At 42.1% G+C, this 25941-nt stretch overlaps 1 protein-coding gene across 1 annotated transcript in view; it reads left to right on the forward strand.

The window, feature by feature from the left end:
• LYRM2 (LYR motif containing 2) overlaps window positions 1-23437 on the forward strand; it is a gene marked incomplete at its 5' end in the record, with an annotated part of 29614 nt that extends 6177 nt beyond the window's left edge. The window contains 2 exons of the mRNA XM_053704382.1: window positions 22419-22559; window positions 23060-23437. Coding sequence (XP_053560357.1) covers window positions 22419-22559; window positions 23060-23140 — 222 coding nt within the window. The remainder of the gene's footprint in view (window positions 1-22418; window positions 22560-23059) is intronic.
• Window positions 23438-25941: the final 2504 nt, after the last annotated feature.

The raw sequence follows: 25941 nt of genomic DNA on the forward strand, positions 1-25941 counted from the left end.
TATTGAATTGACATAAAAGTGGGACAGCTACACTACGTTGGTTGCCAGCTGTAGCCAATGAGGATCTCTAACGTAACAATGAAAACAGAACGAGCCTCTAAGTCATGTGGCTAGAACAACCAATAAATAGACATGCAAGCTGTAGTGACGTCAAACCCGGAAGAAGCTCCGAGCAGCCACGAGAGCGGAACGAAACGCACACAAGGACGCGTTGGTAGGTCACTACCTCACACTGTTTGCCCGCTACTGGGAAGGCCCATCATTTGCATGCAAAAGCTAAGAAGATCATGTGTGGATAATAATACTTGCCACTTACGCTTCACACGGACGGATGAGGATCACTGTGGTCTGTTACCAAGTATGCCGCTCGATGCGGCTGGTATGTGATTACCTGTCTGTGCTTCTTTGTGCTTACTAAGCATTTTTGGGAACTGCAAGTGACTTTATAATTGTTGTGGCTCTTGCCCATTGTGAGGAAGTATGCACCAATGAGACCTATGCACTATTTGGATACCAACTACTTACATAGCAGTGTGTTTGGCTGAGATTGTGCTTTACAAACTTTTTGCATTTTTGATTCCTGTCCTGAAAAATGTGCTGAACTTTGCTCTACTGCACGTTATTAACGCAACTGCTTGCTTTTATAGTATGTTTGGATGGGACTGTGATTCATCAGCTTAACGCATTAACAAAACTGCATTTGCAATCACTGGATAAATGTGCTAATCACTGCTTTATTGTTTCTTGCTAACGCAACTGATTGCATCTACTTAGTGCCTGGCATTTACATCCTGTGCTATTTGTGATCTATAGTCTGGACTTTTTTGTGGTGCACCACGATAATATTTTGCTCTTTTGCTGCATATTGGGGTACCCCTTTTTATTATGTATGTATTTGAGTGTATGAATGATTTTTTGAATGTATGATTGTGTATACTTTTTTGCTTATTATATATATTAAATATATATTTTTTGCACTGAATTTACTGGTCCTGTTTCTATATGTGCTTTGTATCCTAGACTTTGAGATTGCACTTATTTGTGGAATCTTCTCTCTCTTTTCTGTCTTTTGAAAGATATGGATAGCATTTAAACAGTCCTGTACTTGATTTGTTTTTTTCGCCATGCTTTTGAAATAAATATTGAATATAAAAGGCTGAATAAAGTGTATATAGAGTATGTATATATTAGGGACCTGATGAAAAAAAGCTTTTCAGATATATTGGGTTATGCATAGTTTTTAACACTAGAGGGGGTTCTTACAGGTGTATGCTTACCTGCTGGTAATTGGTAGGTTGGGATTATGGGTATATATATTGGTGCAGTATCATTGTTGTATCTCTATACATGATTAAGGACTGAGGTCCGAACGTTGTATGTATTTTTATTCGGCTCAAATTCATACTTGAATTGGTGGCGCTGCTGCAACTTTGTTTGCTTCTGCTTATAACAGGCATTAATTAGTATGTAAGATACTTTTATGCTTATCCCAGGCATTAATTATTACGTAGGATAGCCTTATGCTTATCCCAGGCATTAATTAGTATGCAGTATAGCCTTATGCTTATCCCAGGCATTAGTTAGTATGTAGGATAGTCTTATGCTTATCCCAAGTATTAATTAGTATGTAGGATAGCCTTATGCTTTTCCAGGTATTAATTAGTACGTAGGATAGCATATACACATGCACACAATATTCCATGTAGCTCACTGTCACAGTGAAGGGGGTTTATTTGTGCGGTGTATCTCAATGTCACAGTGAAGGGGGTTTATTTGTGCGGTGTAGCTCACTGTCATAGGGAAGGGAGTTTATTTGTGCCGTGTATCTCAATGTCACAGTGAAGGGGGTTTATTTGTGCGGTGTAGCTCACTGTCATAGGGAAGGGAGTTTATTTGTGCCGTGTATCTCAATGTCACAGTGAAGGGGGTTTATTTGTGCGGTGTAGCTCACTGTCATAGGGAAGGGGGTTTATTTGTGCCGTGTATCTCAATGTCACAGTGAAGGGGGTTTATTTGTGCGGTGTAGCTCACTGTCATAGGGAAGGGAGTTTATTTGTGCCGTGTATCTCACTGTCTCATGGAATGGGGTTTATTTGTGCCGTGTTTCTCACTGTCATAGGGAAGGGGGTTTACTTGTGCTATGTATCTCACTGTCACAGTGAAGGGGGTTTATTTGTGCCGTGTATGTCACTGTCATAGGGAAGGGGGTTTATTTGTGCCGTGTATCTCACTGTCCTAGGGAAGGGGGTTTATTTGTGCCGTGTAGATCACTGTCCTAGGGAAGGGGGTTTATTTGTGCCGTGTAGCTCACTGTCATAGGGAAACAGAATTTATGCTTACCTGATAAATTTCTTTCTCTTACGGTGTATCCAGTCCACGGATTCATCCTTACTTGTGGGATATTCTCAATCCCTACAGGAAGTGGCAAAGAGAGCACACAGCAGAGCAGTCCATATAGCTCCCCTCAGGCTCCGCCCCCCCAGTCATTCGACCGACGGTTAGGAGAAAAAGGAGAACCATAGTGTGCAGTGGTGACTGTAGTTTTACAAAAAATAAATTTGAACCTGACTTAATTGCCAGGGCGGGCCGTGGACTGGATACACCGTAAGAGAAAGAAATTTATCAGGTAAGCATAAATTCTGTTTTCTCTTACATTGGTGGATCCAGTCCACGGATTCATCCTTACTTGTGGGAACCAATACCAAAGCTTTAGGACACGGATGAAGGGAGGGAACAAGTCAGGTAACCTAAACGGAAGGCACCACTACTTGCAAAACCTTTCTCCCCAAAAAATAGCCTCCGAAGAGGCAAAAGTATCAAATTTGTAAATTTTGGCAAAAGTATGCAGTGAAGACCAAGTCGCTGCTTTACAAATCTGTTCAACAGAAGCCTCATTCTTGAAAGCCCATGTGGAAGCCACAGCTCTGGTGGAAAGAGCTGTAATTCGTTCAGGAGGCTGCTGTCCAGCAGTCTCATAAGTCAATCGGATAATGCTTTTCAGCCAAAAGGAAAGAGAGGAAGAGATAGCTTTTTGACCTCTCCTCTTACCAGAATAGACAACAAACAAGGATGACGTGTGTCTGAAATCTTTAGTTGCTTTTAAATAGAATTTTAAAGCACGAACCACATCAAGATTGTGTAACAGCCGTTCCTTCTTAGAAACTGAATTAGGACACAGAGAAGGAATAATGATTTCCTGGTTAATATTCTTATTAGAAACCCCTTTCGAAAGGAAACCAGGTTTGTACGCAAAACAACCTTATCTGCATGAAACACCAGATAGGGTGAATTACACTGCAAAGCAGACAATTCTGTAACTGTTCGAGCAGAAGAAATAGTTACCAAAAACAAAACTTTCCAAGATAATCACTTAATATCTATGGAATGTAAAGGTTCAAACAGAACCCCTTGAAGGACAGAAAGAACTAAATTTAGACTCCATAGAGGAGCCACAGGTTTATAGACAGGCTTGATTCTGACTAAAGCCTATGCAAACGCTTGAACGTCTGGTACTTCCGCCAGACGCCTGTGAAACAGAATAGATAGAGCAGATATCTGTCCCTTTAAGGAACTAGCTGACAATCCTTTCTCCAATCCTTCTTGGAGAAATGACAAAATCCTAGGAATCCTAATCTTACTCCACGAGTAACCCTTGGATTCACACCAACAAAGATATTTCCGCCATATTTTATGGTAAATGTTCCTGGTGACAGGCTTTCTAGTCTGGATCAAGGTATCTATAACTGATCCAGAGAACCCACGCTTAGATAGAATTAAGCGTTCAATCTCCAAGCAGTCAGCTGCAGAGAACTAGATTTGGATGCTTGAATGGACCTTGAATTAGAAGATCCTGCCTCGATGGCAGTGTCCATGGTGGAACAGATGACATGTCCACTAGGTCTGCATACCAAGTCCTGCGTGGCCACGCAGGCGCTATCAAAATTACCAAAGCCTTCTCCTGTTTGATTCTGGCTACCAGACGAGGGAGAAGGGGAAACGGTGGAAAAACATAAGCCAGATTGAAGGAACAAGGCGCTACTAGAGCATCTATCAATGCCACCTTGGGGTCCCTGGACCTGGATCCGTAAAGAGAAAGTTTTGAGTTCTGACGGGACGCCATCAGATCCAACTCTGGAATACCCCATAGCTGGGTAAGCTGAGCAAAAACCTCCGGAAGGAGTTCCCACTCCCCCGGGTGAAAGGTCTGACGACTCAGAAAATCCGCCTCCCAGTTGTCTATTCCTGGGATGTGAATTGCAGATGGGTGGCAGGAGTGATCCTCCGCCCGTTTGATGATCTTGGATACTTCCTTCATCGCTGATGATTGATGTACGCTACAGTCGTAATGTTGTCCGACTGAAACCTGATGAACCTGGCCTCCGCTAGTTGAGGCTATGCCTGGAGCGTGTTGAATATCGCTCTCAGTTCCAAAATGTTTATCGGGAGAAGAGACTCTTCCCGAGACCATAGGCCCTGAGCTTTCAGGGAGTCCCAGACCGCACCCCAGCCTAACAGACTGGACTCTGTCGTGACAATGATCCACTCTGGTCTGCGGAAGCACATTCCGTGAGCCAGGTGATCCTGAGACAACCACCAGAGAAGATAATCTCTGGTTTTCTCGTCCATTTGTATCTAAGGAGACAATCTACACAATCCCCATTAGAGCTGCAACAACTAATCGTCATAATCGATAATAATCGATTATGAAAATAGTTGTCAACGAATCTCATAATAGATTAGTTGGTTTGCAATTAGTTGGTCTGTGCACAACACTAGCTGCTTCACTCCAATGAACTCCTTCACATGGTATTGTGTTTTATGGTTATGTCCTTAGCCTAAAGGATGTTTACAGACGTATACTTTTTACTTTTTCAGGACAGTATAAGTTTACAACTACCCCTGGCTTATGTACAACCCAGATATAATAGGAGTCATCTTTTGGATTGTTTATATTAAATCAGGTGATTTGGAACTATGCTTTGTATGATATAGTGCCAAGCTTGTTGTTTGCACCTAACCCCTAGATTGATGGGAGTTATTTAAATTGATGTGCACTATTATCTGTTTGCACAATTATTAGCAGATCGCTTGCTATTGCTGATTATATGTACTGTATAAATAAATGTGTAAGGCTTTGTCCTGTTATTGATATACAGTCCTTAGTAGACATGTGCAGTTCGTTTCGGATTTATTCGGAAATTCAGAAAATTCGGAGATTCGGATTGATTCGGATTTCCGAATTAAAATACTTCTGAATCTACCGAATGAATCCGAAATAGCTGCCGTATCTCCGAATAAATCCAAATTAGCTCTGTAAAATTCGGCATTCCCCATAGGAAACAATGGGGCAGTTTCGGCTGAAAAAAAAACCGCAGCCCCATTGTTTCCTATGGGGAAACACTAAGTCTGCACCTAACACCCTAACATGTACCCCGAGTCTCTAAACACCCCTAATCTGACACTTATTAACCCCTAATCTGCCGACCGAATATCGCCACCACCTACATTATAGCTATGAACCCCTAATCTGCTGTCCCTAACATCGCCGACCCCTACATTATAGTTATTAACCCCTAATCTGCCCCCCCCCAACGTCGCCGCAATCTAACTACAAGTATTAACCCCTAATCTGCCGACCCGATATCGCCGCCACCTACATTATAGCTATGAACCCCTAATCTGCTGTCCCTAACATCGCCGACCCCTACATTAGTTATTAACCCCTAATCTGCCCCCCCCACCCAACGTCGCCGCAATCTAACTACAAGTATTAATCCCTAATCTGCCGACCTGATATCGCCGCAACCTAAAATTATAGCTATTAACCCCTAATCTGCCGACCGGAAATCGCCGCCACTGTAATAAATGTATTAACCCCTAAACCGCCACACTCCCGCCTCGCAAACACTATAATAAATTTTATTAACCCCTAATCTGCCCTCCCTAACATCGCCGCCACATACCTACAATTATTAACCCCTAATCTCCCGCCCCCAACGTCGCCGCTACTATAATAAGGTTATTAACCCCTAAACCTAAGTCTAACCCTAACACTAACACCCCCTAAATTAAATATAATTTAAATAAAACGAAATACATTTACTATAGTTAAATAAATGAATCCTATTTAAAACTAAATACTTACCTGTAAAATAAACCCTAATATAGCTGCAATATAACTAATAGTTACATTGTAGCTATTTTAGCATTTATATTTATTTTACAGGCAACTTTGTATTTATTTTAACTAGGTACAATAGTTATTAAATAGTTATTGACTAATTAATAGCTACCTAGTTAAAATAATTACAAAATTACCTGTAAAATAAATCCTAACCTAAGTTACAATTAAACCTAACACTACACTATCATTAAATAAATTAACTACAAGTACCTACAATTATCTACAATTAAATAAACTAAAGTACAAAAAAAACCCCACTAAATTACAAAAAATAAAAAAATATTACAAGAATTTTAAACTAATTACACCTAATCTAAGCCCCCTAATAAAATAACAAAGCCCCCCAAAATAAAAAAAATGCCCTACCCTATACTAAATTACAAAAGTTAACAGCTCTATTACCTTACCAACCCTTAAAAGGGCCTTTTGCGGGGCATGCCCCAAAGAAAACAGATCTTTTGCCTGTAAAAAAAAACCACAATACCCCCCCCCACATTACAACCCACCACCCACATACCCTTACTCTAACCCAAACCCCCCTTAAATAAACCTAACACTACCCCCTGAAGATCTCCCTACCTTGAGTCGTGTTCACCCAGCCGGGCCGAAGTCTTCATCAGATGGGGCAGAAGAGTACATCCAGACCGGCAGAAGTCTTCATCCAAGCGGGGCAAGAAGAGGTCTTCCATCCATCATACAAGTACCAAAATACTAACAAACACTAAATTGCCAAAAATAATAAAATATTACAAGAATTTTAAACTAATTACACCTAATCTAAGCCCCCTACTAGCTAGTAATATAGCTACAATATAACTAATAGTTACATTGTAGCTATTTTAGGATTTATATTTATTTTACAGGCAACTTTGTATTTATTTTAACTAGGTACAATAGTTATTAAATAGTTAATAACTATTTAATAACTACCTAGCTAAAATAAATACAAATTTACCTGTAAAATAAATCCTAACCTAAGTTACACTTACACCTAACACTACACTATCATTAAATTAACTACAAGTACCTACAATTAAATACAATTAAATAAACTAAAGTACAAAACCCCCCCACTAAATTACAAAAAATAAAAAAATATTACAAGAATTTTAAACTAATTACACCTAATCTAAGCCCCCTAATAAAATATCAAAGCCCCCCAAAATAAAAAAATGCCCTACCCTATACTAAATTACAAAAGTTAACAGCTCTATTACCTTACCAGCCCTTAAAAGGGCCTTTTGCGGGGCATGCCCCAAAGAAAACAGCTCTTTTGCCTGTAAAAAAAAAACACAATAGCCCCCCCCACATTACAACCCACCACCCACATACCCCTACTCTAACCCAACCCCCCCTTAAATAAACCTAACACTACCCCCCTACCTTGAGTCGTGTTCACCCAGCCGGGCCGAAGTCTTCATCCGATGGGGCAGAAGAGGACATCCAGACCGGCAGAAGTCTTCATCCAAGCGGGGCAAGAAGAGGTCTTCCATCCATCAGAAGTCTTGATCCAGGCGGCATCTTCTCTGTTCATCCATTCGGAGCGGAGCGGCAGCATCCTGAAGACATCCGACGTGGAGCATCCTCTTCTTTCTTGATCCGACGACTAAATGACTGTACCTTTAAGTGACGTCATCCAAGATGGCGTCCCTTGAATTCCGATTGGCTGATAGGATTCCATCAGCCAATCGGAATTAAGGTAGGAAAATCTGATTGGCTGATTCAGTCAGCCAATCAGATTCAAGTTCAATCCGATTGGCTGATCCAATCAGCCAATCCAGATTGAACTCGCATTCTATTGGCTGTTCCGATCAGCCAATAGAATGCGAGTTTAATCATCCAATCGGATTGAATTTGAATCTGATTGGCTGATTGAATCAGCCAATCAGATTTTCCTACCTTAATTCCGATTGGCTGATAGAATCCTATCAGCCAATCGGAATTCAAGGGACGCCATCTTGGATGACGTCACTTAAAGGTACAGTCATTTAGTCTTTGGATCAAGAAAGAAGAGGATGCTCCGCGTCGGATGTATTCAGGATGCTGCCGCTCCGCTCCAGATGGATGAACATAGAAGATGCCGCCTGGATCAAGATTTCTGATGGATGGAAGACCTCTTCTTGCCCCGCTTGGATGAAGACTTCTGCCGGTCTGGATGTCCTCTTCTGCCCCATCGGATGAAGACTTCGGCCCGGCTGGGTGAACACGACTCAAGGTAGGGAGATCTTTAGGGGAGTAGTGTTAGGTTTATTTAAGGGGGGTTTGGGTTAGAGTAGGGGTATGTGGGTGGTGGGTTGTAATGTGGGGGGGGATTGTGTTTTTTTTTACAGGCAAAAGAGCCGTTTTCTTTGGGGCATGCCCCCGCAAAAGGCCCTTTTAAGGGCTGGTAAGGTAATAGAGCTGTTAACTTTTGAAATTTAGTATAGGGTAGGGCATTTTTTTTATTTTGGGGGTTTTGTTATTTTATTAGGGGGCTTAGATTAGGTGTAATTAGTTTAAAATTCTTGTAATATTTTTTTTATTTTTTGTACTTTAGTTTAGTTTATTTCATTGTATTTAATTGTAGGTACTTGTAGTTAATGTATTTAATGATAGTGTAGTGTTAGGTTTAATTGTAACTTAGGTTAGGTTTATTTTTACAGGTAATTTTGTAATTATTTTAACTAGGTAGCTATTAAACAGTAAATATCTATTTAATAGCTATTGTACCTAGTTAAAATAAATACAAAGTTGCCTGTAAAATAAATATAAATCCTAAAATAGCTACAATGTAACTATTAGTTATATTGCAGCTATATTAGGGTTTATTTTACAGGTAAGTATTTAGTTTTAAATAGGATTAATTTATTTAATTAATTTAATGATAGTGTAGTGTTAGGTGTAATTGTCACTTAGGTTAGGATTTATTTTACAGGTAAATTTGTATTTATTTTAGCTAGGTAGTTATTAAATAGTTAATAACTATTTAATAACTATTGTACCTAGTTAAAATAAATACAAAGTTGCCTGTAAAATAAATATAAATCCTAAAATAGCTACAATGTAACTATTAGTTATATTGCAGCTATATTAGGGTTTATTTTACAGGTAAGTATTTTGTTTTAAATAGGATTCATTTATTTAACTATAGTAAATTTATTTCGTTTTATTTAAATTATATTGGGGGCGGGAGATTAGGGGTTAATAATTGTAGGTAGGCGGCGATGTTAGGGAGGGCAGATTAGGGGTTAATAAAATGTATTATAGTGTTTGCGAGGCGGGAGTGCGGCGGTTTAGGAGTTAATACATTTATTATAGTGGCAGCGATTTGCGGTCGGCAGATTAGGGGTTAATACTTGTAGTTAGATTGCGGCGACGTTGGGGGGGACAGATTAGAGGTTAATAACTATAATGTAGGGGTCGGCGATGTTAGGGACAGCAGATTAGGGGTTAATAGCTATAATTTTAGGTTGCGGCGATATCAGGTCGGCAGATTAGGGGTTAATACTTGTAGTTAGATTGCGGCGACGTTGGGGGGGCAGATTAGGGGTTAATAACTAATGTAGGGGTCGGCGGTGTTAGGGACAGCATATTAGGGGTTAATAGCTATAATGTAGGCGGCGATATCGGGTCGGCAGATTAGGGGTTAATACTTGTAGTTAGATTGCGGCGACGTTGGGGGGGGCAGATTAGGGGTTAATAACTAATGTAGGGGTCGGCGATGTTAGGGACAGCAGATTAGGGGTTAATAGTTATAATGTAGGTTGCGGCGATATCCGATCGGCAGATTAGGGGTTAAATAATGTTATTATAGGGTTTGCAATGTGGGGGGGCCTCGGTTTAGTGGTTCATAGGTAGTTTATGGGTGTTAGTGACTTAGTGTACTAAATGGGTGTTAGTAAGTGTACTAAAACATACCGAATTTCGGAACCGAATAGAACCGAATTCAGCCGAATCCGAATAAATCCGAAACGAATTCATTCAAATTTTGCCGAATCCGATTCGATCCGAACCGAAATTCGAAAAGTCCGAATCGATCCGAACCGAAAACGAACCAAATTTTTTAGCCGTGCACATGTCTAGTCCTTAGCACTTCTGATTTTGTTTTTTATTCTTTTTTTATATTTTTAATAAATTGTTATAAAGGTTGACTCTGGTACATATTATAAGTATATATTCGTTATTTTTAGAGCGGACTAGATATTTCCCCTAACCTTATAGCTGGTTATTTACCATTGCATATAGATATTCAAGATAGTTTTATGTTAGAATGAAGTCAAGGGTTACTTTATTGAGAGGCCCCTTGCCAAGGTAGAAAACACTTAGCATTGGTGAAGAGCTAACAAAGATAAATATCCCACTTTGGTGAAATTGGCAAAACCCTACTTATGCATCTCAAGAACCTCAACGCCATCTGAGTGCCTCGTCTCTGCTGCAGGAAATATAGCTGCAAACAGAGAACCAGCCTTAGCCAGAAGCATGTGGACATGTTGAGATTTTTGTATTTCAATGAAAAGTTTCTGAAAGAGTGAATAACAGAATGTTATTAACAGTGATAGTCTAACTCTTTCTAGTTCTACCTCTTTTCAAACAGTTTGTGGTTTTGTTTTGTTTAATTATAAAACTGTTCTCTGCTGCTTAAAAATTGAAGAAACAGTTGTGTTAATGTAAAGTTTTAGTCTGAAGTTTATGTTTGTAACTCTCATTATGTGGATTTAATTTAAAAACACAGAAAACTATTAATGATTCTCTTTTTATCCGATTAGTCGATTAAACGAAAAAATAAAATCGGCCGATTAATCGATTATGAAAATAATCGTTAGTTGCAGCCCTAATCCCCATTCCACAGTTTGAGCATGCACAGCTGCAGTGGTCTGAGATGAATTCTGGCAAAAGGAACAACGTCCATTGCCGCAACCATTAACCCGATTACCTTCATACACTGAGCCACAGAAGGCCGAGGAACAGAATGAAGAACTCGGCAAGTAGTTAAAAGTTTTAACTTCCTGACCTCCGTCAGAAATATTTTCATCTCTACCGAGTCTATTAGCGTTCCCAGGAAGGGAACCCTTGTGAGCGGGGACAGAGATCTTTTTTTCGACGTTCACCTTCCACCCGTGAGACCTTAGAAAGGCCAGAACTATTTCTGTATGAGCCTTGGCTCTTTGAAAAGACGACGCCAGAATTAATATGTCGTCCAGATAAGGTGCTACTGCAATGCCCCGCGGTCTTAGTACCGCTAGAATGGACCCTAGCACCTTTGTGAAAAATTCTTGTCCAGAAAGGCGAACCTTAGGGACTGATGGTGATCTTTGTGGATAGGAATATGTAGGTATGCATCCTTTAAATCCACGGAAGTCATATATTGATCTTCCTGGATCAATGGTAAGATTGTCCGAATGGTTTCTATTTGGAATGATGGAACTCTGAGGAATTTGTTTAGATTTTTTAAATCCAGGATTGGCCTGAAAGTTCCTTCCTTTTTGGGAACTACAAACAGGTTTGAGTAAAAACCCAGTCCTTGCTCTGCAGTTGGAACTGGGTGTATCACTCCCATCTTTAGAAGATCTTCTACACAGCGTAAGAACGCCTGTTTCTTTGTCTGGTCTGAAGACAAACGAGAAATGTGGAACCTTCCCCTTGGGGGAGATTCTTCGAATTCTAGAAGATACCCTTGAGCAACAATTTCTAATGCCCAGGGATCTGGTACATCTCTTGCCCAAGCGTGAGCAAGAGAGAAAGTCTGCCCCTTACTAGATCCGGTCCCGGAGCGGGGGCTACCCTTTCATGCTGTCTTGGTAGCAGCAGCAGGCTTCTTGGTCTGTTTACCCTTGTTCCAGCCCTGCAAAGGCTTTTATGTTGCTTTGGGCTGGGAAACGTTACCCTCTTGCTTTGCGGTTGCAGAGGTTGAAGCAGGTCCGCTCCTGAAGTTGCGAAAGGAGCGCAAATTAGCCTTAAAAGGTCTATCTTGTGGAAGGGCATGGCCCTTTCCTGATATTAAGTAATTTTGTTTTGGACGACACGTCAGCCAACCAAGATTTGGGCCAGAGCACTCTTCGCGCCACAATGGCAAAACCAGAATTTTTCGCCGATAATTTAGTTAATTGTAAAGCGGCATCTGTAATGAAAGAATTAACCAGCTTTAGAGCATGAATTCTATCCATGACTTCGTCATATGAAGTCTCCCTCTGGAGCGACTCCTCCAGTGCCTCAACCAAAAAGCCGCTGCAGTAGTTACAGGAATAATGCAGGCAATTGGTTGAAGGATACCTTGTTGAACAAATATTTTCTTTAGTAACCCTTCTAATTTGTTATCCATAGGATCTTTGAAAACACAACTGTCTTCTATTGGTATAGTTGTGCGCTTAGCTAGTGTTGAAACTGCTCGCTCTACCTTAGGGACCGCCTGCCACGCATCCCGCCTGGGGTCAGTTATGGGGAACAAAAGGTACGCCTGGTCTCTCCCACTCCCTAGTCATAATATCCGCCACCCTCTTAGGGATCGGAAACGCATCAGTGTATACAGGGACTTCTAAAAACTTGTCCATTTTACACAATTTTTCTGGGACCACCATAGGGTCACAATCAACCAGCGTAGCTAAAACCTCCTTAAGCAGTACGCGGAGGTGTTCCAGCTTAAATTTAAACGCTAAGAAATCTGATTCTGCCCTCTGAGAAATTTTACCTGCGTGACAAATTTCTCCCTCAGACAGTACATCCCTCACCGCCACGTCAGAGGGTTGTGAGAGTACAACAGATAAATTATCCAAAACTTCTGATAGCTCATCCTCTGTTCTTAAAACTGAGCTATCACGCTTTTTAGGAAAAACAGACAGTTTGGATAGAAATGCTGCAAGGGAATTATCCATGACTGTTGCTAATTGTTGCAATGTAATAGGGGCCAATGCGCTAGAGGTACTAGGCATCGCTTGCGCGGGCGTAACTGGTGTCGACACATGGGGGGGAGGAAGGAGGGCTATCCTCATTACCTTCCGTTAAAGAATCATCTTGGGCCACATTTTTAAGTGTCACTGCATGGTCTTTAAAATGTTTGATCTGTTAGCACACTTTAAACACAAATGTAAAAGGGGGGACCGCCATGGCTTTTAAACACATAAAACAAGGTCTATCTGTAGGCTCAGACATGTTAAACAGACTTAGACAGCACTCAAATACAGTAAAATACAATTTTTGAAAAAACAGTACTGTGCCTTTAAATAATAAAAAGCGCATACTTTTTTACTAAACCTCCAAAAATCATTGAATCTTTATGAAATTTTCACCATATGATCCTAATGCACTGAAATGATTGCACAGCAAATTAACCATGCCACAGCCTTTGCTGTGTCCTACCTTCCTTGGGGATTAGTTTTGATCGAAAATAAACCTCTCTGAAGTCCTCAAGTAATCTTTGGACCCTTCACATGAATCTGCATGAAGCTGTTTGTAAAATCAACTGCGCAACTGAGGCGCGAAATTCAGGCCCCCTCCATCTTCCCTCAGGAGTTTGTGGGGCCTTCCCAAGCCAAAATAGGTGTCTAAATATATGCCATGCGGAATAAAACCCCAAAAAGTGTTTTAAATGCAATATAAAACTTGTATAATGTCAGATTATCTTAAAAAATAATTGATTGCCCCTTAACAGTGTCCACCAGTGTTTTGAGCCCTTACAAATAAGCCTTCCTTCTATACTAAGTCTCAGAATATGGCTTACCTTTCCCACATGGGGATTCTGTCAGTCTTCTAGCATTACTAAGTCTTGACTAGAAAAAATGACTGAAACATACCTTAAAGCAGTTAAGCCTGCAAACTGTTCCCCCCAACTGAAGTTTTCCTGTACTCAACAGTCCTGCGTGGGAACAGCAATGGATTTTAGTTACAAGGGGCTAAAATCATTTTCCTCTCAGCAGAATCTTCATCATTTTCTGCCTCAGAGTAAATAGTACAAACCGGCACTATTTTAAAATAACAAACTTTTGATTGAAGAAATAAAAAAACTACAAACTAACACCACATTCCCTTTACACTCCCATGGAGATGCTACTTGTTAGAGCGGCAAAGAGAATGACTGGGGGGGCGGAGCCTGAGGGGAGCTATATGGACAGCTCTGCTGTGTGCTCTCTTTGCCACTTCCTGTAGGGATTGAGAATATCCCACAAGTAAGGATGAATCCGTGGACTGGATACACCAATGTAAGAGAAAGGGGGTTTATTTGTGCCGTGTATCTCACTGTCCTAGGGAAGGGGGTTTATTTGTGCCGTGTATCTCACTGTCCTAGGGAAGGGGGTTTATTTGTGCCGTGTATCTCACTGTCCTAGGGAAGGGGTTTTTATTTGTGCCGTGTATCTCACTGTCCTAGGGAAGGGGGTTTATTTGTGCCGTGTATCTCACTGTCCTAGGGAAGTTGGTTTATTTGTGCCGTGTATGTTACTGTCATAGGGAAGGGGGTTTATATGTGCCCCCCCCCAAGGCAGAACATAGTGCGATATGCGATATCGCAGAAAGTGGAGCCTGCCTGCAGTAAGAATGGCCAGTTCTGTTAAGCACAGAATTTTCTTCAACAGGAATTTTTTTTTTGTGCAGTGCAACCGGCACATTTTTACTTTGAAATTATTGTCTAATGGCTGCTCTGCTCATACAATTTATACTTTTTTTAGATGCTATATCTTAATTTTTAGCCACCAGAACGGCTTCTGCGACTGAGAGGTAAGCGTAGCCAGGGATGCGCAATTCATATCACCAAGGACATGCAGTTGTGGGCGCAGGGCATGTTTTTCTTTTTACATTTAGGGCAAGCAGAATGGGTAAAAGCTTTCATGGTAGTATGAGAAGAGAGCATGGAAAGAAGCTAGCGCTGCGCGCATATTCACAACAAATGTTTACCGCCTGGGCGCGGGCTTCAGTAGAGAGGGCGGGACCGCCTCAGTTTTAAGCACTGCTTTGAATAATTTGCTGCCTGAGAGAGCGACGGTTACTTGAGGAGGGGTACACTTATTCACAGCCTCGTTGCACACACATCCCGGTGAACTCAAGCTTCCGGAAACCCAGCCAGCCAAAACAGAACCTTGTTTTGCAACGCTTCTAACTTAGTACAAGATAACATTTGTCTACTTGACAGAACCTTGTTTTGTGATGCTTCTAACTTAGTACAAGATAACATTTGTCTACTTGACAGAACCTTGTTTTGTGACACTTCTTACTTAGTACAAGATAAAATTTGTCTACCCCTGAAGAGGAAAACGCTAAATTAATTTACTCCTTCCTTCCATGATGTTCATGTCCCTAGACAAAGCCGCCCTGGGGCCACAATTCATTTCTCCAGTCAAAACTCCTCCTCTGTTTCATTCCTGTCCTCACACCCTCAGTGTTAATATAATGATCTACATTTGCATGTGTGTCTATGTATCTTGCTGCTTTAAAAAAAAAAAAAGTTTAATTTAATTTTTTAATTTCACCGGCTGTCTGTGTGAGTATAAATAATACATTCCCAGGGCCAGTACATTTTAGGTTCTTTTGGCATTGCTGCAATATTTTTTTTTTTTTTTTTTTTTTTTTAATTTTCTCTAAAAAAATAAAATAATTAGTAGTAGTAGTATTTTATTGATGAAACATGAAAGTGGTTCCTCAACAACTTGAACAGCAAAAAACAGAATTTATGTTTACCTGAAATTTCTTTCTCCTACGGTGTGTCCGGTCCACGGCGTCATCCTTACTTGTGGGATATTCTCTTCCCCTACAGGAAATGGCAAAGAGAGCACACAGCAAGAGCTGTCCATATAGCCCCCCCTCTGGCTCCGCCCCCCAGTCATTCGACCGACGGTTAGGAGAAAAAGGAGAAACTATAGGGTGCCGTGGTGACTGTAGTGTATGAAAGAATTTTTTTTTAAACCTGACTAAAACCCAGGGCGGGCCGTGGACCGGACACACCGTAGGAGAAAGAAATTTATCAGGTAAACATAAATTCTGTTTTCTCCTACATTGGTGTGTCCGGTCCACGGCTTCATCCTTACTTGTGGGAACCAATACCAAAGCTTTAGGACACGGATGAAGGGAGGGAACAAGTCAGGTAACCTAAACGGAAGGCACCACGGCTTGCAAAACCTTTCTCCCAAAAACAGCCTCCGAAGAAGCATAAGTATCGAATTTGTAAAATTTGGCAAAAGTATGCAGAGAAGACCAAGTCGCTGCCTTACAGATCTGATCAACAGAAGCCTCGTTCTTGAGGGCCCATGTGGAAGCCACAGCTCTAATAGAATGAGCTGTAATTCGTTCAGGAGGCTGCCGTCTGGCAGTCTCATAAGCCAATCGGATGATGCTTTTCAGCCAAAAAGAAAGAGAGGTAGCAGTAGCTTTCTGCCCTCTCCTCTCCTCTTACCAGAATACACGACAAACAAGGATGATGTCTGTCTGAAATCCTTTGTTGCTTCTAAATAGAATTTTAAAGTACGGACCACATCTAGGTTGTGTAACAAACGTTCCTTCTTCGAAACTTGATTCGGACACAGAGAAGGAACAACTATTTCCTGGTTAATATTCCTGTTGGAAACGACCTTTGGAAGAAAATCAGGCTTGGTACGTAAAACTACCTTATCTGTATGGAATACCAGATAGGGAGAAGTACACTGCAAAGCAGATAATTCAGAAACTCTTCTAGCAGAAGAAATGGCAACCAAAAACAGAACTTTCCAAGATAGTAACTTAATATCTATGGAATGCATGGGTTCAAACGGAACCCCCTGAAGAACTGAAAGAACTAAATTTAGACTCCAAGGAGGAGTCATGGGTCTGTAGACAAGCTTGATTCTAACTAACGCCTGTACATCTGGCACTGCTGCCAGACGTTTGTGTAACAAAACAGACAGAGCAGATATCTGTCCTTTTAAGGAACTAGCTGACAAACCTTTATCCAAACCCTCTTGGAGAAAGGAAAGTATCCTAGGAATTTTAATTTTACTCCAAGAGAATCCCTTGGATTCACACCAACGGATATATTTTTGCCATATCTTATGGCTTGAACCAGAGTATCTATAACTGAATCTGAAAACCCACGCTTAGATAGAATCAAGCGTTCAATTTCCAAGCAGTCAGTTGCAAAGAGACTAGATTTGGATGTTCGAATGGACCTTGTACTAGAAGATCCTGTCTCAAAGGTAGCTTCTATGGTGGAGCCGATGACATATTCACCAGGTCTGCATACCAAGTCCTGCGTGGCCATGCAGGAGCTATTAGAATTACCAAGGCCTTCTCCTGTTTGATCCTGGCTACAAGCCTGGGAAGGAGAGGGAACGGTGGAAACACATAAGCTAGGTTGAACGACCAAGGCGCCACTAATGCATCCACTTGTGTCGCCTTGGTATCCCTGGATCTGGAACCGTATCGAGGAACCTTGGAGTTCTGACGAGACGCCATCAGATCCATATCTGGAGTGCCCCATAGTTGCGTTAACTGGGCAAAGACCTCCGGGTGGAGTTCCCACTCCCCCGGATGGAAAGTCTGACGACTCAGATAATCCGCCTCCCAGTTGTCTACTCCTGGGATGTGAATTGCAGATAGGTGGCAGGAGTGATCCTCCGCCCATTTGATGATCTTGGATACCTCTCTCATCGCCAAGGAACTCTTTGTTCCCCCTTGATGATTGATGTACGCTACAGTCGTCATGTTGTCCGACTGAAATCTTATGAATCTGGCCCTCGCTAGGTGAGGCCAGGCCAGGAGCGCATTGAATATCACTCTCAGTTTCAAAATGTTTATCGGGAGGAGAGACTCTTCCCGAGACCAAAGACCCTGAGCTTTCAGGGAGTCCCAGACCGCGCCCCAGCCTAAGAGACTGGCGTCGGTCGTGACGATGACCCACTCTGGTCTGCGGAAACTCATTCCCTGAGACAGGTGATCCTGAGTCAACCACCAGCGGAGTGAGTCTCTGGTTACCTGGTCTACTTGAATCTGGGGAGACAAGTCTGCATAATCCCCATTCCACTGTTTGAGCATGCACAGTTGTAATGGTCTTAGATGAATTCGAGCAAAAGGAACTACGTCCATTGCTGCAACCATTAATCCTATTACCTCCATGCACTGAGCTATGGAAGGCTGAGGAATAGATTGAGGAACTTGACAAGCGTTTAGAAGCTTTAATTTTCTGACCTCTGTCAGGAAAATCTTCATTTCTACAGAATCTATTATTGTTCCCAAAAAGGGAACCCTTGTGGACGGGGACAGGGAACTCTTTTCTACGTTCACCTCCCACCCGTGAGACCTGAGAAAGGCTAGAACAATGTCTGTATGAGCCCTTGCTTTGGAAAAGGACGACGCTTGGATTAGAATGTCGTCTAGGTAAGGTGCTACAGCAATGCCCCTTGGTCTTAGTACCGCTAGAAGGGACCCTAACACCTTCGTGAAAATTCTGGGAGCAGTGGCTAAACCGAATGGAAGAGCCACAAACTGGTAATGTTTGTCCAGAAAGGCGAATCTCAGGAACTGATGATGATCTTTCTGGATAGGAATATGTAGGTACGCATCCTTTAAGTCTACGGTAGTCATATATTGACCCTCCTGGATTGTTGGTAAAATTGTCCGAATGGTTTCCATTATGAATGATGGAACTCTGAGGAATTTGTTTAGAATTTTTAGATCCAGAATTGGCCTGAAAGTTCCCTCTTTTTTGGGAACTACAAACAGGTTTGAGTAAAACCCCAGACCTTGTTCCGCTGTTGAAACTGGGTGTATCACTCCCATCTTTAATAGGTCTCTTACGCAATGTAAGAATGCCTGTCTCTTTATCTGGTCTGAAGATAAGCGAGACATGTGGAACCTTCCCCTTGGAGGAAGTTCCTTGAACTCTAGAAGATACCCCTGAGAGACTATTTCTAGTGCCCAGGGATCCGGAACATCTCTTGCCCAAGCCTGAGCAAAGAGAGAAAGTCTGCCCCCTACTAGATCCGGTCCCGGATCGGGGGCTACCCCTTCATGCTGTCTTGGTAGCATCAGCAGGCTTCTTGGCCTGTTTACCCTTGTTCCAGCCTTGCAATGGTTTCCATGCTAGTTTAGGCTGGGAAGTGTTGCCTTCTTGTCTAGAGGCTGCAGAGTTAGGAGTCGGTCCGTTCCTGAAATTGCGAAAGGAACGAAAATTAGATTTGTTCTTAGCCTTGAAAGGCCTATCCTGTGGGAGGGCATGGCCCTTTCCACCAGTAATGTCTGAAATAATCTCTTTCAATTCCGGCCCGAAAAGGGTCTTACCCTTGAAAGGAATATTAAGCAATTTAGTTTTGGACGACACATCCGCCGACCAAGATTTTAGCCAAAGCGATCTGCGCGCCACTATTACAAAACATGAATTTTTTGCCGCTAACTTAGCCAATTGGAAAGCGGCATCCAAAATAAAGGAATTAGCCAACTTTAGTGCGTGAATTCTGTCCATGACTTCATCATATGGAGTCTCCTTTTGGAGCGAATTTTCTAGTTCCTCGAACCAAAAAGACGCTGCCGTGGTGACAGGAATAATGCACGAAATGGGTTGAAGAAGGAAACCTTGCTGAACAAATATCTTTTTAAGCAATCCTTCCAATTTTTTATCCATAGGATCTTTGAAAGCGCAACTGTCCTCAATAGGAATAGTTGTGCGCTTGGCTAACGTTGAAACTGCCCCCTCAACCTTAGGGACCGTTTGCCATGCGTCCCTTCTGGGTTTCGACAATGGGGAACATTTTCTTGAATATAGGAGGTGGAACAAAAAGGTATACCTGGCTTCTCCCACTCCTTAGTCACTATGTCCGCCACCCTCTTGGGTATCGGAAAGGCATCAGCGTGCACTGGGACCTCTAAGAATTTGTCCATTTTGCACAACTTCTCTGGAATCACCAAAGAGTCACAATCATCGAGAGTAGTTAGTACCTCTTTAAGCAGGGCGCGGAGATGTTCTAACTTAAATTTAAATGCCACAATATCAGGTTCATCCTGCTGAGAAACTTTTCCTGAATCAGAAATTTCCCCTTCAGACAGACCCTCCCTCACTGCCAATTCAGATTGATGTGAGGGTATAACAGATAAATTATCATCAGCGCCAACTTGCTCATCCTCTGTATTTAAAACTGAGCAATCACGCTTTCTGGGAAATGCTGGCAGTTTGGATAAAAGATTTGCTATAGAATTATCCATTACTGCAGTTAATTGCTGCATAGTAACAAGCATTGGCGCGCTAGATGTACTAGGTATCGCCTGCGCGGGCAAAATTGGTGTTGACACAGAAGGAGAGGATGATGAGCTATCCCCACTACCTTCATTAGAAGAATCATCTTGGGCAACCTTATTAAATATGACAGTACTGTCCTTACTTTGTTTGGACGCCATGGCACAATTTGCACATACATTTAAAGGGGGAACCACCTTGGCCTCCATACACACAGAACATATGCTATCTGAAGGTACAGACATGTTAGACAGAATTTGGCAGGCTATTAATGCAATAAAAACGTTTTTTAAACAAAACCGTTACTGTCTCTTTAAATAATAAAAAGAACACACTTTATTTCTGAATGTTTGAAAAACTATGAAGGAAATATCCGATCTTTACAAAATTTACACCCCAATGCTTTGAAAGTATTGCACACCAAATTTCAAGTCTCTAAACCCCTAAATGAGCAAACCGGAGCTATTTGTTCAAGTTACCAATTTAAACACACTACAGTCCCTGCCACAGACTTTGCTGCGGCTTTTACCTTCCTTAGGGGTTATTCACCACAGAAATAAGCCTTCCTGAGTCCGTTTTTTAGCCACAGGACCCTCTCACATGAAGCTGCATGCACTGCCTCTGGAAGTAACTGCACAACTGAGGCGCGAAAATGAGGCCTCCTCCCTCTGCATACCAGAGTGAAGGGGCCTTTATGACTAGATTAGGCGTCTAAACAACTGCCAGGCGAAATAAAAACGTTCCCAAAAGTGTTTCCAAATACACAAAACACTCCAAATACCATATAAATATGATATAAACCAATCGATTTAGCCCACAATAGTGTCAACCAGCATAGAGCCCATTTATAAGCCTTAATCTGTTATGAGTCTAAGAAAATGGCTTACCGATCCCATAAGGGAAAACTGACAGTCTTCTAGCATTACTATGTCTTGTTAGAAAAGAGACTGGTCATACCTGAAGCAGAAAAGTCTGCAAACTGTTCCCCCCCAACTGAAGTTCTCTGGTTTCAACAGTCCTGCGTGGGAACAGCAATGGATTTTAGTTACTGGTGCTAAAATCATACTCCTCTTTTAACAAAACTCTTCATCACTTTCTGTTGTAGAGTAAATCGTACAAACCAGCACTATTTTAAAATAACAAACTCTTGATAGAAGAAATAAAACTACAACTAACACCACATACTCTTTACCATCCCCGTGGAGATGCTACTTGTTCAGAGCGGCAAAGAGAATGACTGGGGGGCGGAGCCAGAGGGGGGGCTATATGGACAGCTCTTGCTGTGTGCTCTCTTTGCCATTTCCTGTAGGGGAAGAGAATATCCCACAAGTAAGGATGAAGCCGTGGACCGGACACACCAATGTAGGAGAAATAAAACCAGGGCTGTGATGTACATTTTAAATGTTAACAGACCAAAAATTCTATTAACATTTAAAATGTATATCAATATCACCACCCTGGTTATTTTTCTTTGGAAAGAAAGGGATGGTAACTATATTGTGGTTCTTTAAGCATATATGTACTGTATGTACAAAAGGTAGATTAGGGGATAGGGGACTTTATATTTGTCAGCTGAGCTGGTAATGATAGAATGGGGTCACATTAAAATAAAATAAATGTATACATTTCCTTTGCACAAGATGACTGTAATCATAGATACAGATTATATAGTGTATAGAGCTATATAAGACAGGGTGTTAAAGTGTGTGTATATATGTATATGTGTGTCTATCAAGAGATGACTGTAACATACAGATTATAGATTGTATTGAATAGAGCTATATGACAGAGTGTATATGTGTGTGTGTGTATATATATATATATATATATATATATATATATTTTTTTTTTTTTTTTTATTAAAACTGAATTTTATTTCAAAATGACCTGCAGAAATTTTTTTAATACAAAAAATCTCATCGCAGAAAGTGAAAAAAAGTTCTGCTTCTGGGTTTGTGCCGTGTATCTCACTGTCATAGGGAAGGGGGTTTATTTGTGCTATCTAGAGGTTAATACTGTGGCAGGGATTCTCCTGAGATTGCTGGGTGTAATTTTCATGTCGTTACATCACAGTTTCTGCTAAGACAGCAAGTGCTTAGTCTGTACAGGAGGATCTACCGTGCTATCCGCCTGATCCCTGATGCTGCAGACCGGCGCTCCATGGCAGAGTGGGCACGAGAAGAGTTCAAGCGAAATAAAGGGGCCACTGAGGAGGTGAGAGCCTGCAGCATTCATACTGGTCATGGTATCGTCTGTAGTACTCTACCCTAATCTAGGCAGCATAGCACTATTTGCCCCCTTAATACTCCCAGCATAACAAACAAATACATAAACAATACAATGAACCATAACAAATGACACAAATAAAGGTAATAAGACAGACATCAGTACTTTATCCGTATATCAGACTAATACTGCACGCTGTTTGTTACATTTAGTTGCCTTTGTTTATTGCACAGTTCTCATTCTATAAACTGCACTGTGCTGTGTAATTTACTTATCACCTACTGGCAGCGAGTGAGACTTCTCACATTTAGTTATGTGATTAACAGAAGCAACAAACTACTAATATACAATAACAGATCTACTCCTGCTAGATGCTATTTATACACAGACTCTAGTGTTGTAATTTAGCCCTAGTGGGTCACATGATTTTGTCACGTCAACTTCGCTGCTTCGGCTATTTAAACCTTGTTTTGTTTTGTCCCTTTCAGGTTACGATTAAAATGATGATTAGTCAGGGACAGAGACAACTTCAGGAACTGGAGCGGGCCCTACAGCTGGCCAAATCCTAGGCACTTGGTTATTACCCTCTGCTGCTGTTGTACAGAGAAGCATTATGTGACCTCCTACAGTGCTGTGTACGACCCAGGACGTGGTCATTGGCTACAGCTATAACAAATGTCATTAGCTGCCGTGATAGTTCCGAGTGCTACAAAATTAACTGAAGCGCAGCTGTGTGTTCTGGAAGTGTCTGGTCTGTTACTAAGGGTTGTAATTTAATTTGCTGAAATGACTGAAGATGCAGCATAGCCTCACTACTGACTGGTTTATGTCTAATTATATTGAGTACAATAAATATTTTATTACAACCTTGTGCCCAATCATTTTATGGTGTCAGCAACAGGATATTACTTACCGGTAACACAGGGGTTGTTACTCTTAAAGGAAGCTCTCTAAGCAGTATGTAGCTGCATCAGGTACAATTTTTAGACGCATATTACAAACAATGCTCCTTTTTAGCTACATTTTATGGGAATAAAATTGAGTTCAGTGTCTAATAGAAACCACTGATGAAGGTTGTAATTGTATATAATATTGACATGCCGCATGTGTGATTATTTGTGTGTTGCTGGTTAGCACTGAGAGGCTGTGCTGCAGGGTGATTATTTGTGTGTCGCTGGTTAGCACTGAGAGGCTGTGCTGCAGGGTGATTATTTGTGTGTCGCTGGTTAGCACTGAGAGGCTGTGCTGCAGGGTGATTATTTGTGTGTCGCTGGTTAGCACTGAGAGGCTGTGCTGCAGGGTGATTATTTGTGTGTCATTGGTTAGCACTGAGAGGCTGTGCTGCAGGGTGATTATTTGTGTGTCGCTGGTTAGCACTGAGAGGCTGTGCTGCAGGGTGATTATTAGTGTGTCACTGGTTAGCACTGAGAGGCTGTGCTGCAGGATGATTATTTGTGTGTCGCTGGTTAACACTGAGAGGCTGTGCTGCAGGGTGATTATTTGTGTGTCGCTGGTTAGCACTGAGAGGCTGTGCTGCAGGGTGATTATTTGTGTGTCGCTGGTTAGCACTGAGAGGCTGTGCTGCAGGATGATTATTTGTGTGTCGCTGGTTAGCACTGAAAGGCTGTGCTGCAGGGTGATTATTTGTGTGTCGCTGGTTAGCACTGAGAGGCTGTGCTGCAGGGTGATTATTTGTGTGTCGCTGGTTAGCACTGAAAGGCTGTGCTGCGTGTGTGATTATTTGTGTGTCGCTGGTTAGCACTGAGAGGCTGTGCTGCAGGGTGATTATTTGTGTGTCGCTGGTTAGCACTGAGAGGCTGTGCTGCAGGATGATTATTTGTGTGTCGCTGGTTAGCACTGAGAGGCTGTGCTGCAGGGTGATTATCTGTGTGTCGCTGGTTAGCACTGAGAGGCTGTGCTGCAGGATGATTATTTGTGTGTCACTGGTTACCACTGAGAGGCTGTGCTGCAGGATGATTATTTGTGTGTCGCTGGTTAGCACTGAGAGGCTGTGCTGCAGGGTGATTATTTGTGTGTCGCTGGTTAGCACTGAGAGGCTGTGCTGCAGGGTGATTATTTGTGTGTCGCTGGTTAGTATGGAGAGGCTGTGCTGCAGGGTGATTATTTGTGTGTCGCTGGTTAGCACTGAGAGGCTGTGCTGCAGGATGATTATTTGTGTGTCGCTGGTTAGCACTGAGAGGCTGTGCTGCAGGATGATTATTTGTATGTTTCTGGTTAGCACTGAGAGGCTGTGCTGCAGGGTGATTATTTGTGTGTCGCTGGTTAGCACTGAGAGGCTGTGCTGCAGGGTGATTATTTGTGTGTCGCTGGTTAGCACTGAGAGGCTGTGCTGCAGGATGATTATTTGTGTGTCGCTGGTTAGCATTGAGAGGCTGTTCTGCAGGATGATTATTTGTGTGTCGCTGGTTAGCATTGAGAGGCTGTTCTGCAGGGTGATTTATTTGTGTGTCGCTGGTTAGTATGGAGAGGCTGTGCTGCAGGGTGATTATTTGTGTGTCGCTGGTTAGTATGGAGAGGCTGTGCTGCAGGGTGATTATTTGTGTGTCGCTGGTTAGCACTGAGAGGCTGTGCTGCAGGGTGATTATTTGTGTATTTCTGGTTAGCACTGAGAGGCTGTGCTTCAGGATGATTATTTGTGTGTCGCTGGTTAGCACTGAGAGGCTGTGCTTCAGGATGATTATTTGTGTGTCGCTGGTTAGCACTGAGAGGCTGTGCTGCAGGGTGATTATTTGTGTGTCGCTGGTTAGCACTGAGAGGCTGTGCTGCAGGGTGATTATTTGTGTGTCGCTGGTTAAAACTGAGAGGCTGTGCTGCAGGATGATTATTTGTGTGTCGCTGGTTAGCATTGAGAGGCTGTTCTGCAGGATGATTATTTGTGTGTCGCTGGTTAGCATTGAGAGGCTGTTCTGCAGGGTGATTTATTTGTGTGTCGCTGGTTAGTATGGAGAGGCTGTGCTGCAGGGTGATTATTTGTGTGTCGCTGGTTAGTATGGAGAGGCTGTGCTGCAGGGTGATTATTTGTGTGTCGCTGGTTAGCACTGAGAGGCTGTGCTGCAGGGTGATTATTTGTGTATTTCTGGTTAGCACTGAGAGGCTGTGCTTCAGGATGATTATTTGTGTGTCGCTGGTTAGCACTGAGAGGCTGTGCTTCAGGATGATTATTTGTGTGTCGCTGGTTAGCACTGAGAGGCTGTGCTGCAGGGTGATTATTTGTGTGTCGCTGGTTAGCACTGAGAGGCTGTGCTGCAGGGTGATTATTTGTGTGTCGCTGGTTAGCACTGAGAGGCTGTGCTGCAGGGTGATTATTTGTGTGTCGCTGGTTAGCACTGAGAGGCTGTGATGCAGGGTG

This window comes from Bombina bombina, chromosome 2 (genome assembly GCF_027579735.1).
Source record: "Bombina bombina isolate aBomBom1 chromosome 2, aBomBom1.pri, whole genome shotgun sequence".
NCBI classification, from domain to species: domain Eukaryota; kingdom Metazoa; phylum Chordata; class Amphibia; order Anura; family Bombinatoridae; genus Bombina; species Bombina bombina.